Genomic DNA, 14,831 nt, shown 5'->3' with positions numbered 1-14,831 from the left:
GTCTCCGGCCATTTCCCACTGATTGATGCCTCTCTACAAGTTGCTGGGCTTGGGGCCGGACGCGCCCGAGTCGCAGGGCCACTTGTGAGCGCTCGCCCGCGGCTCCCGGGCACCGCGCGTGGGGCCCCGGCTCGCACCCGGAGACTGACAGCAGCCCGTCCAGGAGTTGAGGACCCGCTGAAAGTGACTGTTTCCCGTGGGCCGCCCTGCAGCACCGCCGCGCGGGGCTTTGGCGTCGTCCTGCGGGCTCGGGCATCCCCGCTCCGCCAGGCCGGCCGGTTCGCAGCCTCTGCCCTCCGCTCGCCCGGGTGCGCCCGCCGCCGGCCACGGGAAGCGCGCCCGCGAGATCCCCGCGGCTCGCCCGCCGCCGCCGCCGCCGCCCGACTCCGCCGGGGGACCTGCGGGCAGACGCGCAGAGCCAAACTTTTCTTTGAGGCTTTCGAGACAGGACCGCTCCTCGCCAGCGCCAGCTGCCGCCGGAGCAGCCGCTCTCGGACGCGGCGTGGGATCCCCGCCCTGCTCGGCGCACCGCACCACCTACCACTTCTCCGAGATCCCCCGGGGGTCGCCCGGCTCCGGCACAGAGGCGGCTGCGGAAGAGAGAGAAGAGAGGGGGATCTCTCTCGCTCGCTCTCTCGGACTCCCGGGGCCTGAAGGCGCCCTCGTCCTCCTGCACTTTCCCATCGGCCGCCAAAGTAACTTGGAGCGAAGCGGAGCGCGGTGCGAGGGCCCCGGGCGGCGGCGGAGCCGTACGCAGCCCGCGGCGCCGACGCTGAGCCGGGCCCGGCGGGCCGGTGTATGTCTCCCCTCGGCCGCGGCGCGCAACTCCCGGTGACTGTGCAGCGCGCGCCGCCGCCCGCCCCGACCTGCGCCGCCTGCGCCGCCTGCGCCGCCGCCGCCCGGCCCGGCACTCACCTCCCTCTCCCGGGCTGACCAGCCCGCCGCCGCCGCTGCCGCCGCCCGAGACTCCGCGCAGCACCCCTTCCCCCGCCTTCGCCGCCGCCACCGCACAGACACCACACACACACACACACACACGCGCGCACGCTTCTCTCCATCTTGCGAGTCCTTTTTCCTCCCCAGCCCTCCAGTGGGGGTGCGAGTTTGTCTGGATCCCCCACCCCCGCCACTTCACCGCCTTTTCTTCTCGGTCCCTCACCCCTCCCCAGCCTGGTGTGCGCCCCTGTCCTACCTCGCCCCCTTCATTTTTATTTATTCATATTTATTTGGAGTCCGCTCGCTCAATCCCTCGCTCGCTCCGTCCCCTTCCCTCCTCCCGCCGGCCCTCGCTCCCTCCCTCCCTCCGGATCCCTGCTCTCTCCCCGGAGTGGCGCGTCGGGGGCTCCACCGCTGGCCAGGCGTGATGTTGCACGTGGAGATGTTGACGCTGCTGTTTCTGGTGCTCTGGATGTGTGTGCTCTGCCAGGACCCGGGCTCCAAGGCCGTCGCCGACCGCTACGCAGTCTACTGGAACAGCAGCAACCCCAGGTAAGGCGGTGGGGGACGGAGAGTCGGGGCTACCCGGGCTCGGAGCCCTGCGGAAGGAGCGGCGGCGGCGGGGACCGGCGCGCACCAGCCGCCGGCCGCGCGCACCCCGGAGCCTGCCTCACCCGGGCGCAGTTGGCGTGGAGCCGCCCGTGGGAAGCGCACCCGTCGCGCCCCTCTTTGTTAAGCAAGCCACCGCGGAAAGGCCGGGTGCCCCTGGGTGTCCCCGAGGCTGCCCGGAGTCGCTGTCTGTTAGGGCGCAGGGAGATTCGGAAAAGGGCGGGAGCCGAGGAGTTGGGACTTCGGCACTTCCCGGCACGGGCAGGCTGGCCGGCCGGCGGCATCAGCATCCAAGTGCCGGGCTTGGGCGCCGGGAGCCCCGGGTCTGCTCCGCCACAGCTCCCGCCCGGAGCGTGCGTGCGCCTGGGCTGCGGGGAGAACCCGCCAAACATCCCCAAAGTTTTTTTTTTTTTCTTTGTGTGTGTGTGCGTATGTGTGTATGTTTTAATTTTTACCCTGTCTTTTCCCGGTGCGCGCAGAGAGCGCACGGGCTGGGGGAAGTGCGGGGGGCTGGGAAGCGGAAGCTTTAGGTTTTTATTTTCCTCTTTAACTGCGAGGAATTCATTCGGCCCCGAGTCTGTGTGGGCCTGGCGCGCTTGGCAGCGGAGGGGATTCCGCCACCTCCGGCTCTGCCTCCCCCCGCCCCACCCGGTGGGTTCAAGGTGCCAGAAAGTTTGAGCTAATGCCGGGTTACGTCATGGGTGAGGAGCGAGCTGCAGAGTTGGCCGAGCCGGGCGGTGGGAGCTCTGCGCCCGCGGCCTGGCGGTGCGGAGCCGGAGAACGCTGTGCGGTTACCTGGCACCCTTCTGCCGGCGTCCCCGAAGCCCGCCGGGTACGCGGGAGGCCAGAGATGGGCGCCCGGGGCGGCCCAGGCGCGCGTGCTGGACCCCGGCCAGCAGCGGACGTGCAGTGTTCTCGGACCCTGGAAGTGGGGTGGACAGAGGTTATCCCCGGCGTCGGCGGACCCCTCGCGGCTCGGAGCGCTTCTGTGCGCAGCGGGCGGCCCCGCCGGGCCCGGATAGCTCGGCTTCCCCGGGACAGAAGCCGGTTTTCCTGCTGCGGGCTGCTCTGGGGGGCCCGCCTAGGAGGGAAATAGTGTGGCCGTCCCTACCATCCCAGGTTTTTACCCCGGACTGGAGTGGAAGGTGGGAGGAGAGAGGCGGGAGGCCGAGAGGTGCGCCTGTGGTGGCCGCGCGCCTGGGCGCCTCCGGTCCTGCCGTCCGCTACGGCCCCCAGCGCTGGCCTCCAGCCTCCGCTCGGTTTGCGGGCGCGCAATGCTCGCCCGGATGAAGGTTTTCCCCGGGTGCGGTCCCCGAGCTGTCGACCCGAGAGGGAGCAGTCAGTCCCCCGCTCTGGCTGTTAGGGCAGTCAACCCGGGTCGCCCTGGTCCCAAACGCAGGCGCCTGGCAGGAGTGGAGCGGTCCCTTCGAGTTTGGCGTGCAAAAAAAAAAAAAAAAAAAAAAATCACCCCAAAGTGTCCTGGAGGTGGGTGGCAGGGAGCGGGAAGCCCTTTCTTTCCTCTTTGACCTGCCACTTACCACTATTAGGGAGAGAGAAGAGAACCCGGGCTGCCGGGGGAGATGTCTTTTATTAAAGCTGACAGAGCAAATAGAGCAAGCTTTCCAGTTGTGATGGTGTTAAAAGCAAGGCTCATTATGTCGGTTGGTTTTTATTCCCTTTTGGGCATTATTAGACAGCATATATGAAAAAGAGGAATGTCTGTTTCTAAACTTGAGCGCCGGTCGAATAAAGCAACGGTGAACCGCGCGGTTGCATTTGGGACATTCTGCTCTTGCCTTTGCGCTCCCACCCGGAACTTGTCCCATTGTCGTCTTTCCTCGTGGTGTTTTCTACTTGGGCATTCAGTCTCTTTTGGGTTACAGCAGAACCAACCTCACGGGCTACCTTAACACCCAAACCCCCTTAACCTGTAGTGCTATAGTCTGAGTTAGTTCGTGGATGTCTTATCTGAGGTTATCTCTATTTTATGCTTTTGATACTGTTGTTTGGTTTGAGATTAGCTCATTGATTTTTGTCACAGGTCATGTTTTTCATAAATCTGCCCTGCAGAACACCCTCCTGCTCAGGGTGCCCCCGTGGCTCCGAACCTGCCCAGGCAAAGTTCATCTACAGAATTTTAAAACTCCAAACATACAGCCTTAAGTCAGTATTCTCACTTGAGCTTTGTCGAGATGCTTTACTGTGTGATCATTATCACTTTCATAATAACCAAAAGACCTTCCTCACCCCCCGGAGACTCAGTTCTGATATTTCATACTCTTTGGGGTTTATGAAGGCATTTTAGCTCGGTGGTATCACAAACTTATCCTTTCAAAGCAGTTTTACCCCTGAAATGTTTAATTCAATCATACTTTCTTGATGCATTAAGGAAAAAAAGTAAACTTGGAAGTAATTTAAAAGAGGCCAAATGAAAAGTAAGTACTTAAAAATAAAAGTTGTTCCCAAAAGATTGGGAATATTTCAGAAAACTTACCCTACATGGGTTTACGGAATTTGACCAATTCATAGTTCCACATTGTCCCCTCATCATGCATGTATTCATTTTGTAAAGTGAGTTAGCTGTGCCTTTTGGTTTTATGTAGGGACCTGTGGAGATTTTCCTAGTAATAAGGTCAAAGGACTTAAGTCTTTTGAAAACAAGTAGCCAACTTTAATTGCAACTTAAACAGACTTTCTATTTTTCTCAGAAGAAAAGCTCAGTAGCTACATAAAGCTGATAGATAATAATGGAATCTGTTTCTAAATGAAGTAAAGGTGCTTTACTGGGTACTAATAAATTAAGTTTGAGATTCTATTTGGGTAACACTGGAATTACATATACCTGCATCACGGAGTATTTTCCTGTGTAACTTGTGTTCCAAGTGGCTTCTGCAGCCCATAGGAGTTTTTCTGCCACCCTGAGTTGCTTTATTGCCTCTCTTTTGACACCTTAAGCATCTAGACATTTAAATTCACAGGAAAAAAATTATTAAACTGACTTGCTGTCAGAATAGCTTTATATTAGGAACATTAGATTCTATGTTCCTAGGTATTCACTTCTGGGAAGTGGATATTCAGTTTTTAAATGCTGGTAGCTTTTTAGTCCTCACCAGTACATATTGGGTGGTGGACCCCAGTGATTTTATGGTTTGAGTTGGCACGAGTTGATGAAATCACAACTGAGAACTATCAGGCTGAATGGAACTCCTGGATGATAATATTTCCCTCAAGGTGTCCGCCGTATTTCTAAATTTGAAAACTTGTATGTGTTTCACCTGGAAGTGTGGATAATAGAAAGCTCCTTTTTAGGTTAGGCTGAATTCTGAACTGAAATGTCAGTATTAGGGAGACATGAACATGAAGATCCAAGGAAGATACACTTATTTGTCCTTAATTTCTTTAAGGATACAAAAAGCTTTTCAGTAGCAACAGTAGACTTTTAGTTAAGAACTGCTGTTACATTCTCCTGCATAGCTCTGCCTGTAGAGATAGCGGACTGAGTGTTAAGAGCATGCCTGTTCATTGAAGCTTGCTAGGAACAGTCTGGTTCTCCCCAGAAGAGCATGCCTTTCTGCACTGTGTGGTGTGTATACTGAAAAGCGCTTCTTGGATTCTTTTCACCATTCGCCAAAATGGTGCTAGCGTAATTAAACGTATCTCCTACTGGTTGGCGTTATGGGGACAATAATAAAATAATCCCGAGGCAAGTGCACGTGTAGCCAACACGCTTTTAGGAAGTTGTGTTTGTTCCCTTGGAGCTTCTTTCTCTGATAAGGTTTCCATACCATCATTGTAAAAGTCTGTTTTCTTAAGGGGGAAAAATATCTGTGTCATTCATCAAGGATTTATTAAACTTTAACCTAATTAGATGTTTTCCTTGGACTTTTTCAATTCTTGTAGGTACCTTAAATGAAACATTTCATTTTGGAGTAGTGGGTAATTGCCACCACTTAGTTGTGTTAACATGTAATCTTAGAGTTGTGAAAGTAAGTTGAGTTCTAGGTCACCACCCCCAAATCCTCTAGCAGAGCGGGTCATCTGTATTCAGCTAAGTAGAGAGAAATCTTAACATTTTTTTTCCCCCAATCATATTCCCTTGAGTATTTTTCTTCTTTCAAAATTCACTGGCTTCATTTTTAAAAGTCTGAACCATCATCATTTTGATATCTGTATACCAGTATATCGACACCGTGCCTTTTCACTGACAAATACATGACACCCACATGATTCAGATGCAAAAAAAAAAAAAAAAAAAAATGTTGTGAGGCAAGATGGCAAGGGAAACTTGGGGGTTGCATTATCACCAAACTTGTAAAGGATTTCCTTTCGCTGTGAAAGGTTAAGCATTTATTTTAGATTTTGGAAGCAGAAGTGTTCTCCAAGTAAAAGATATTCTTTAGCATCTGAACTCCACTCACTCTGAGCCTCACTGTAATGTGAGTTTATCAGATGTATTAGGGTTGATTTTATTATTTTGATATTTTGAAATCGTAGTGTTTGTAAACACCAGGATAATGGTACAGCAGTTTGACTTAGATTAAAGCCTATGTTTTCATGCTTATCCATTTACAGAAAACCTAGAGTGAACTTTCCCTTTTTTTAGAAATCCAGAAATTTGTAAAAGAGAAACACGGTTCCTATTTTTTGACCAGTATTCCCTAGCGTTTTGGAAAGTAGGCTTGGTTATTGAGATGTTACGTTCCAGCCACTTCGTGTATTTATAAGAAACTCCAAAACAGTCCACCGTCCATGTGTTTTAGGTGCTTGGAACATCAGTGCTGTCCCAGGCGCACTTGCCTGGGACAGTTCGGTCTAATTTGGCATTTCCAGTGTGAGACCAGCAGCAGTAAAGGACTTGTGATTAAAAGCATCAGAGAGAGTCTGTAGAAGTTCTACTGCAGTGTTTGGTGACTTGCACGGTATTAAGGAAAGCATGGACTCAATGAGCGGATACCTTGTCCCGTGCGTTGGAGCTGATGGTCAGTGGCTTTGAAGACTTTTGCCTTTGAAGGCTGAGAAGGGTCAGGATTGGAAGGCACTCTTAGGTCCCCAGGGACAAATTAACCTCCTGACTTTCCTGCCATTGAATCTTGCCCAGTGCCCCTGCACAGGCATTTCAGCGCGTTCTGTCCCCCCTGGCCTGATGTCCTGCTGGGTAGGGACAGCCCAAGAGAAGCACCTCCTTCCTCCCCTTGGCTGCCTTGGAAAGTGAGTGGATACAGTCATTCCTGCAGAAGGCCTGGCCTTTGCTAGCTTGGGAGAAGTGGATGCCAAAAGAATCTACCCTTGAGGGAGAGAACACATTGGAATATGAACTGCACACGGCACAGCAGTGTGTTAAGGATGAATGATCTGTGTATGATAGCATTTGGTTTATTGCTTAGTGGTCCCCCCCTCCCCCAGTAAAACTCATTTGCTTAATACTTTCTTAGAAAGGTATAACTCGACCTTCTATATTTTGAGTTTGCTTTGAGTAATTCTGTAGCACTGGGACTTAAGAAGGTAAGCAGTGTTCAGGAACCAGCCACACTGTGATGACTGATTGTATTTTATCGACTTATATTTTAGAAGTAAGGTACAAACTGTCTTGATTAGAATGGCCGTGTTGAGAAGGGAGCCTGGATTTCTCTAAATACAGATAGGTAGGGCTTTGCCTGTTCCCATCTTGCCCTTTGATCATTGGTGACAGATTACACCTTCATGTTCAGGGAGGGGAACCTCACAGAGGAGGATGAGGAGTGAGGTCCTCGTGGCCGCTTTAAATACTCTGTCTTACGGTGGTGATCCTAGCCAGCCAGACATCAATAAATTACCATCTCTTTTAACGAACTGATTTCTATGATTAGATTTCTATTTGAGTCTGCTTTTTCAACCTATGTCCCGAGCTGTTGTGTTGCAAAGCTTCTTGTGATTAATGTGAACCTTCCAGTGTTTCCGAATGGGATATTACTCACCACCAGGAGACCTGTTTCCTCTTCAATTTGTCTACATTTATGTTTTCAAAATTTAATCAGTCACACACAACCACCTAGCTTAAAATTACATAGTTGGGAGAAAGAAGTGTTGGTGTGCTGTTGCGCAGTAGGGTGACTATAGATAATGATAATGCATTGAAAGCTCTATTTTTCTTGAGAAAAAGCTAGAAGAAAGGATTTTTGCAAGTCCTCATAGTATGTAAGTGATAGATATTTGAGTAGGTAGATATGTTTGCCATGATTTGACACATATACATGTGTGGAAGTGTCACATGGTACTCATAAATAGGTATACTTTTTATGCATCAGTTAAAAATTTTCAAAAAATGCAACTTGTCTGTACTAGGACCTGCTCTGCATCATTTTGAGCAAGGAACGTTCCCTGTATCTTGGCACTGACAGCCTGTGCTCCTCCTATTGCTCCCTGAAGGATTTATTGTAAACCATGGAAATCTGTGCCCTCTTTTCTAATCACAAATTTGTATGGGTGCACACTCTTGCTTTTGAGGCTGCTGAAGAGTTTTCAAACAGTGAGCCCTGTATTGCTGTAAAAACATTATTTTAAAATATTAACGACTCCCACTTAAGTTGGCGAGTTGCTGAGAGACAGCAGTGTGCCCACCAGACTGATGGTTAGCTCGGCTTTCATTCAGGTAGAATTCTATCATTTTCAATAGGGAAAAATAAACCTTTGTCATCCTTAGAAACATCCTTCGTACAATTGACAGTTGACAGGTTGAAGAAAATGTTACTGTCAGGTCTTATTTTCCACTCAAGTGAGGAATAAAAATAGGTTTGAGTGGTTTTTTTTATGTATTTAAAAATTATTTCAAAATGGAGGGAAATGTTTAAAATTTTTATAGGTGGGCCCTCGAATTAATCTGTCATTTGCTTCTGGGAAGGTCAGCAAAGTGCATTTCTAAGAGAGACTAACAGTGAAGCTCCTGTGATTTTTACTTTGAAGCAGTCAGATACAGTTGATTTGATTGTAATGTGATATTACTGTATGTTGTATGGTTGGATTCTTCACAGATACGAGGTGTCAATATTAGTCCCATTACTTATCAGATGGGCTGATTTTCATGACGAATGCTCATGATTTGGGTGTGAGGTCTAAGTGGGAATTTGTCCCAGTGTGTGGAGCGGGCATGTGGACCAGCACATGTGAATGCATGCACTGGACAACCGTGTCATTAATGTGCAAAGATTAGACCTTGGACCAACGTCGCATGCTATTAATTTGAAATAACGTATGTGGAAGATGGAGATCAGAAAAATACGTGACAAAGTTCTCATTTCCCAATTTAGAAAAGCAAGGTTTTTGGCTTTCAGTTAAATCAGCGTTTTTTTTTTTTCCCCCAAGAAGCAGCCATCTTGTTTTAAGACCGATTTTATTTCTTTCGTGAAAATGGTCCGGAAATGAATATGGACAATAGAAAAGGAGACTAAACCACTTTGTGATCGTGTTGGTGGGATCCTCTGTCCACCTCAGATTATTTGTGAAACGGCTCAAATGTTACCTTCTTGTATTTAGTTGTGAAAAAAGAAAGATTAAACTTAGTAATCATGCATTTAAACACAGGCATATGATACTTTCATGTTATGGACTGTACCAAGTTTCCGTACGTATGTTTCTCTTGAAGCTTGTAATTTAGGATTAATTTCAGAGCAATACTTTTATACAGCTCCTGTTGTCACCCTTACCAGTACGCTGTTTGTGACTATTCTAGGTTCATTTTCTTTGTTGGTAGACTTTTTTTTTTTTTTTGGGGGGGGGGGTACAAATTTTCTGTTACCAGCAGTCTTTCTCCGGTAAGAGGTACCGGTAAAATGTAAGTTTCTCTCCCCACATTTGGATGATTTTAGAATTCTGTGAAGTCAGACTTTTTTTGTCCCTAAAATGTAACCTTTTATTTCCTCCTAAGCAGACACTTGCTGCAGATTCTGCAATTAATTTAGAAGCAAATTCCTATTTGTTGCTAAAAGTTAGGAGACTGAATCAACCGAGTCTGCCAGGGTTTCCACCATGTTTCGAGTATTCTGGATACATTTGGAAGAACGGCTAGCCTGTAAGTTGTTCCAGAAATGTATACCACTCTCCTTGCACCGGCATCTGTTTGGTGCTGTCTGTCTGGGACAGTGGTCTCTGGGTCTGCCGTGAAAGCAGGCCTTCCTCAGGACACAGCTGAGCAGTGCCTGAATCCGTTGGTCTCAGGGACCTGCTCACGGTGGGGGTGATGACCCCAAGATTGCTTCAGCTCTTTACAAGTCAGGTTTTGGGTGCTTGGAGACACAGAGTAAAAGCAATAAAGAAAATGCATGTGTTTAGAACATTCCCTGGTTCAAGTTGGGGTAGGAGTGGGCAGTTTTTGCACAGAAAGGCCTTCCTCTGATACCTGTCATCTGTTCTTTGAGTGGCTGCTGGACTTGCCTGAAATAACTTGACTGTTCAAAGTGACCTTGGCAATGAACTAACATATACCTTTTGGTTTTTTTCTTGCTGCTTCCAAGCTGTCAGAAATTCCATTTTAACTTTTATTCGTGACTTAGGCATATATGTAAAAGTCATAATTAACAATTAGTTCTTGCCTCTTCTATATGATGAAAGTGTGTTTGTATTAAAAAATGCAGTGTTGTGGGTTTCATAAAATTGAATTATGGCTTAGTTTGTTGGATAATTACAGTACAAATTATTATCTAGATTTTGATGATTGCTGTTTCATACATGTCAGTGGGACATACAAGTTTGTAGCATTTACTGAACTTAATAACGTGTAGAAAAATATCTGTTTAATTTAAGGAACACCAACAAGTATGGGCAGAAAAGCTAAACTAAATCTAAATATGGGGACGTTCTCTTTTGTGTTTAATAATTAGGTTAAACAAAGGGGGAGCTAATGAACACAGTTCCCCTTCTGTGTGGCAGGGCAGGAAAATACAGACAGATGCCGGAATGTGGGAGTCGCGATCTGTGACTTCCAAGCATGGCCACTGCTCAGGTGCACAGGTGTCCTGAGCCTCCATCGTGGCAAGGATGCATTTTTGAAGTGACCGACACTTTGAGATGGAGATCGTGAAACTGGTTCTGTTGCAGTCTGCAGCTCTGCAAAGGATCCATGTGGCCAGCTTCAATGTTAAGTCCCTCACCTCCTCTTTCGGGAACCCGTGCATCCCAGGCACAGAGAGAACTCTGGTGGCTTCTTCCTGGGACCTGGATCTGGGGGTCGCTGTGGAGCTTCTGCGTCCCAGTAGTTCTATTCACTGGTTTGGAATAATGGAGGAGGCTGAGGAGGGCTCGGATGGACGGTCTGCTTTGGCCAAGTGTTTGCCTGCTTTATTTAGCTAATACTTTTTTTTTTTTTTTTTAAAGAAGACAGATGAAAGCAGTGGCTCTGTTAAAGACCCTTTTTTTTACTCCTGCTCTCCAATCTCGCCAATAACCCCTGGGTTCAGACAGACCATTAATGTTTTAGATACTGTGGCATTCAATGTTTTCTTCATATATTTGTTTACTGTTACTGCTTCAATAAACTTTTATGCCTATTTCTGTGGTTTTCTGGCCGAGGCTCCATTTGTTACAATGTAGTGACCCAGCACTAAGAGGGGTACAGTTCAAATAGTCGTGCTTCTGCGAGGGTTTTGAGTCCAACTGGAGAAAATAATAGGGAAATGAAAGCTGCCAAAATGTGTCTCCCAATTACTAATTAATCAGGCGAGAAAGGACCCGGGCGATGGATCTGGTCGCACTCAGGGATGCTTTATTCAAAATACTGCATGAAACAAATTAAAGCAGGCCCCAGGGAATGTGGCACCCAGATATTTGATATCACGAGTACGATGTGGTTTTTTTTTTTTTTTTTTTTTTTTTTTTTAGTATGTGTCAGCCAAGGCCAAAAACAAAATTTGCCACTGCATCTTTGTGCACTTCCCTGATAGCATCAAAACATGAAGCTATTCTAAAGAGTATTTCCCTTATTAATAAGCAATGCCTTTATTCTGATTAATATTTTAGCACAGAGATGATAGTATTCTTGGTTTTAGTATTGCTGGAGCATCGTAGTTGTACTTCAGAATCCACAGAGACTCGGGGGAAAAATGTAGAACTTTTTCCACCGCATGCCTGTCATCAATATTTTGAGGATTGCTATAATTGAGAACACTCCCCCCTCCACACACACCCATCCACACAAATACACTTTTTTTTTCTTTGCTATCCCAGAGATTCCAATCTTTTCTGGCAGTGTTCCATTGTGGTTGCTGGACCCATAATTAAATGCTTGTTATTAGTGTATTTTTTTTTTCTATAGCATTTACAACATAAAAAGCAAAAGGTCTTGTGTGAAGCTATAGCTGTCGGGGGAACAATGAAAACTAATTACACACTCTGCTGTCACCATTGTCAACTATACTCTTGGGAAGACAACAACATGACAGGGTGTGTTGTGGGGGTGTGTGTATGTGTACATGGGAAGGTCCATGTGGACGTGTGCTCATGGGGCACTCAACACGTGCTTTAACTTTAAACTCTGCATTCTCTGAAGCAAACAGCTAAAGTATAAAGGACGTAGTTCATGCAATTGAAAATACATGCAGTTCTTTGTTGGACAAAGGCTTCCTACTTTTGTAATCCTAACCAACCCTACTTAGGAGTTTGAATGTCTAATTATTTTGAATGTTATTTCAGGGTGCTCTTGTTATCAACACACCTATGCTATTAATGTATCTGTTTACAATTGTCTTATAATTATCTCCTTTGCAAATGGTTATTTTTTAGTCCTGTATTTTTATGGCGATATCTAGTTATTTGACAACTAATCTCTTAATTCACTTACTATTCAGATCTTTCTATTGCTTTCATGGTCTCTGAGCCTGTCCAGTGGTGGATGTATTTGAGAAAAAACAGAACGAAAGAGATGGTATGTCTCAGACTTATAGCAACTGTAGTATAAGACTTGGTAAGAAAAGACTTTGAAGCTATCACATGAGGTTTTAAAATCAGTTTTCGGTTTCAATCATTCATGCCATCCTGTTCTTGGCTTCCACAGCGAAGCAGGGCTTGGCTCTTTGTAACGTTTTTCATGACTATTTTCATTCTTTGCATGCATGAATTTTCTTTACAGTATCTAAAACCAAATCCAAATGGGTGAATTTAGGGATTACTCGTTGATTTGAACTTATTTTTTTTTCCAAAATCTTTCTGTTAAAGAAATAGAACTAATATTCATTAGAATACTGTATTCATGTACTGCATACATAAAAGTTATAATTAATAATCTGTTTATTGAGTGATAGCACATGCAGAACACGAGGAGGCACACAGAGAATTTAGAGATGAGTGAGACGTCTGCACCTGCGAGGAAGGTCAGCGTTTTATGCAGATGGAAGAATTTCACTCACAAAATCACAGCACAAGGTAGAAAGCACTTTCAGAAATCTTCACATACTGATTTGTTTGACAGGGATTTATCAGGTGCTGTTCCCAGCACTAGAACTACTGCCACCGGTTAGTGATGTCCACATCACTGCTTCTCATGCTTCGAGCTGTACCCACGACTCCCTGGGCTCTTGTCAAAATGCAGATTGGAATTCAGTAGGTGCTGGAGAGAGCCCTAACATTCTGCATTTCCATCCAGCACCCCTGGTGGTTTTGACACCGCCAGCCTTTGAACTATAGTTTGAACAGGGGTTCTTGATAACACACAGTGGCAAGAGCCATTTTTCAAGAACTCTTTGGCTGTCCTTGCCCTGAACGTTCTATACTGTTCTGCAGTGGCTCAGAATTTACATGAGTGAAAGCAGTTATTTAAAAAGCCTGGAAACCTTAGTAGCCTTCTTTTCTAGCCTCTTTCTTCCAAATCTCAAATAAAATGGTTTAGTTTTAATATTGAAAGATTTATTAACTTATTTGAAAGACAGTGTTACAGAGAGAGAGGTAGAGGCAGAAAGACAAAGAGAGATCTTCATCCGCTGGTTCATTCCCTCAGTGGCCATAACCACCAGGTCTGGGCTAGGCCATTGTTAGGATCCTGGAATTCCATCCGGGTCTCCCTTATGGGTGGTAGGGCCCCAGCTAGGTGGGCCGTCTTCTGCTGCTTTCTCAGGTGCATTAGCAGGGAGCAGGATGGGAAGTAGAGCAGCCAGGACTAGAACTGGTGTTAATATGAGATGCCATTGTTGCAAGTGGCAGCTTTACTTGCTGTGCTACAATGCCAGACTCTTAAACTGTTTTTTTTTTTTAAGCTTTTATTTATTTATTTGAAAGGTAGAGTTACAGAGAGAGAGAGAGAGAGAGAGAGGAGGAGACAGAAAGAACGATTTCCCATCTGCTGGTTCACTCCCCAAATGGCCTCAATGGCCAGAGCTGGGCTGATCTGGAGCCAGGAGCTTCTTCCAGGTGTCCCATGCAGGTGCAGGGGCCCAAGCACTTGGGCCATCTTCTACTGCTTTCCCAGGCCATAGCAGAGAGCTGGATGGGAAGAAGAGCAGCCAGAGACAAACAAGAGCCCATATGGGATGCTGGCACCACAGATAGAGGCTTAATCTACTACTCCACAGCACCAGCCCCTGAAGTGGGATTTTTACATTGAATTCATGTTTCATTAAAAACTACGCCACTCACAAAGGTAGTAGGCCAGGGGTTTTGTTGTAAGTATTGCTCTTCCTAAAGAAATTCTCCTGGAGTGAAAATCCTGCTCTGGTCCCAAAGGTTTCAGAAGATCTGTGCATAACTGTCTAAGGGTATTTATTTGCAAACCCTCCCCAGTGGCAGTGCTGGAATCACACCTCAGAAGCAGATTTGTAACATTGTCTAATTTCAGTTCGTATGGTTAGATGAACCCATGATGTTCCTTTTACATTGAGCACAAAGATGACTCATGGTTCTCTGCTTCCCCTAGCTGGGTGTCTTGTGGGCGGCTCTGAGCAGCCTGTCCTTCCACTGGAGTTACAACAGACGTGCAGGAAAACGCGCTCCTGCCCTAAAATTCTGTGCCGCCAGCATCCCTGGTGAGAAATCTTCGTTCGGATCCCGTGGAAGTCACGTCAGATCCCTAACTACTGTGCATGCACGCCTTCTTCATGGCGCCTATCTCATTTGCTTTGCCAAGCAAGGATTGCATGCTGCTTGGATGAGCAGGTCAAGAACGGAACTAGTTAAATTCAGATTTCTCTGCCTGTTTGTGTGTCCTCCACTTGGTGTGCATAAACGCAGTATTATAACCTAAGTGAACTTGAACGACTTGGAAAGCATGGATAGGTAGACCCACTTAATGTTCTGTGAACCAACCGTGGAAAGATGAGACTGTTCCTACT

At 46.9% G+C, this 14,831-nt stretch overlaps 1 protein-coding gene across 2 annotated transcripts in view; it reads left to right on the top strand.

The window, feature by feature from the left end:
• Nucleotides 1–1,208: 1,208 nt before the first annotated feature.
• The window catches only part of EFNA5 (ephrin A5), a 308,508-nt gene continuing 294,885 nt past the window's right edge, over nt 1,209–14,831 (top strand). For both annotated transcript variants that reach the window (XM_051853591.3, XM_002713956.6), the window contains exon 1: nt 1,209–1,488. In XM_051853591.3, coding sequence (XP_051709551.1) covers nt 1,364–1,488 — 125 coding nt within the window. In that variant the 5' untranslated portion in view covers nt 1,209–1,363. The remainder of the gene's footprint in view (nt 1,489–14,831) is intronic.

Source organism: Oryctolagus cuniculus, chromosome 14, assembly GCF_051225735.1.
Source record: "Oryctolagus cuniculus isolate XC-2025 breed Fujian yellow rabbit chromosome 14, ASM5122573v1, whole genome shotgun sequence".
Taxonomy (NCBI): domain Eukaryota; kingdom Metazoa; phylum Chordata; class Mammalia; order Lagomorpha; family Leporidae; genus Oryctolagus; species Oryctolagus cuniculus.
Note: the sequence above shows the minus strand (reverse complement) of the source record. Positions and strands in the feature narration are given on the sequence as shown.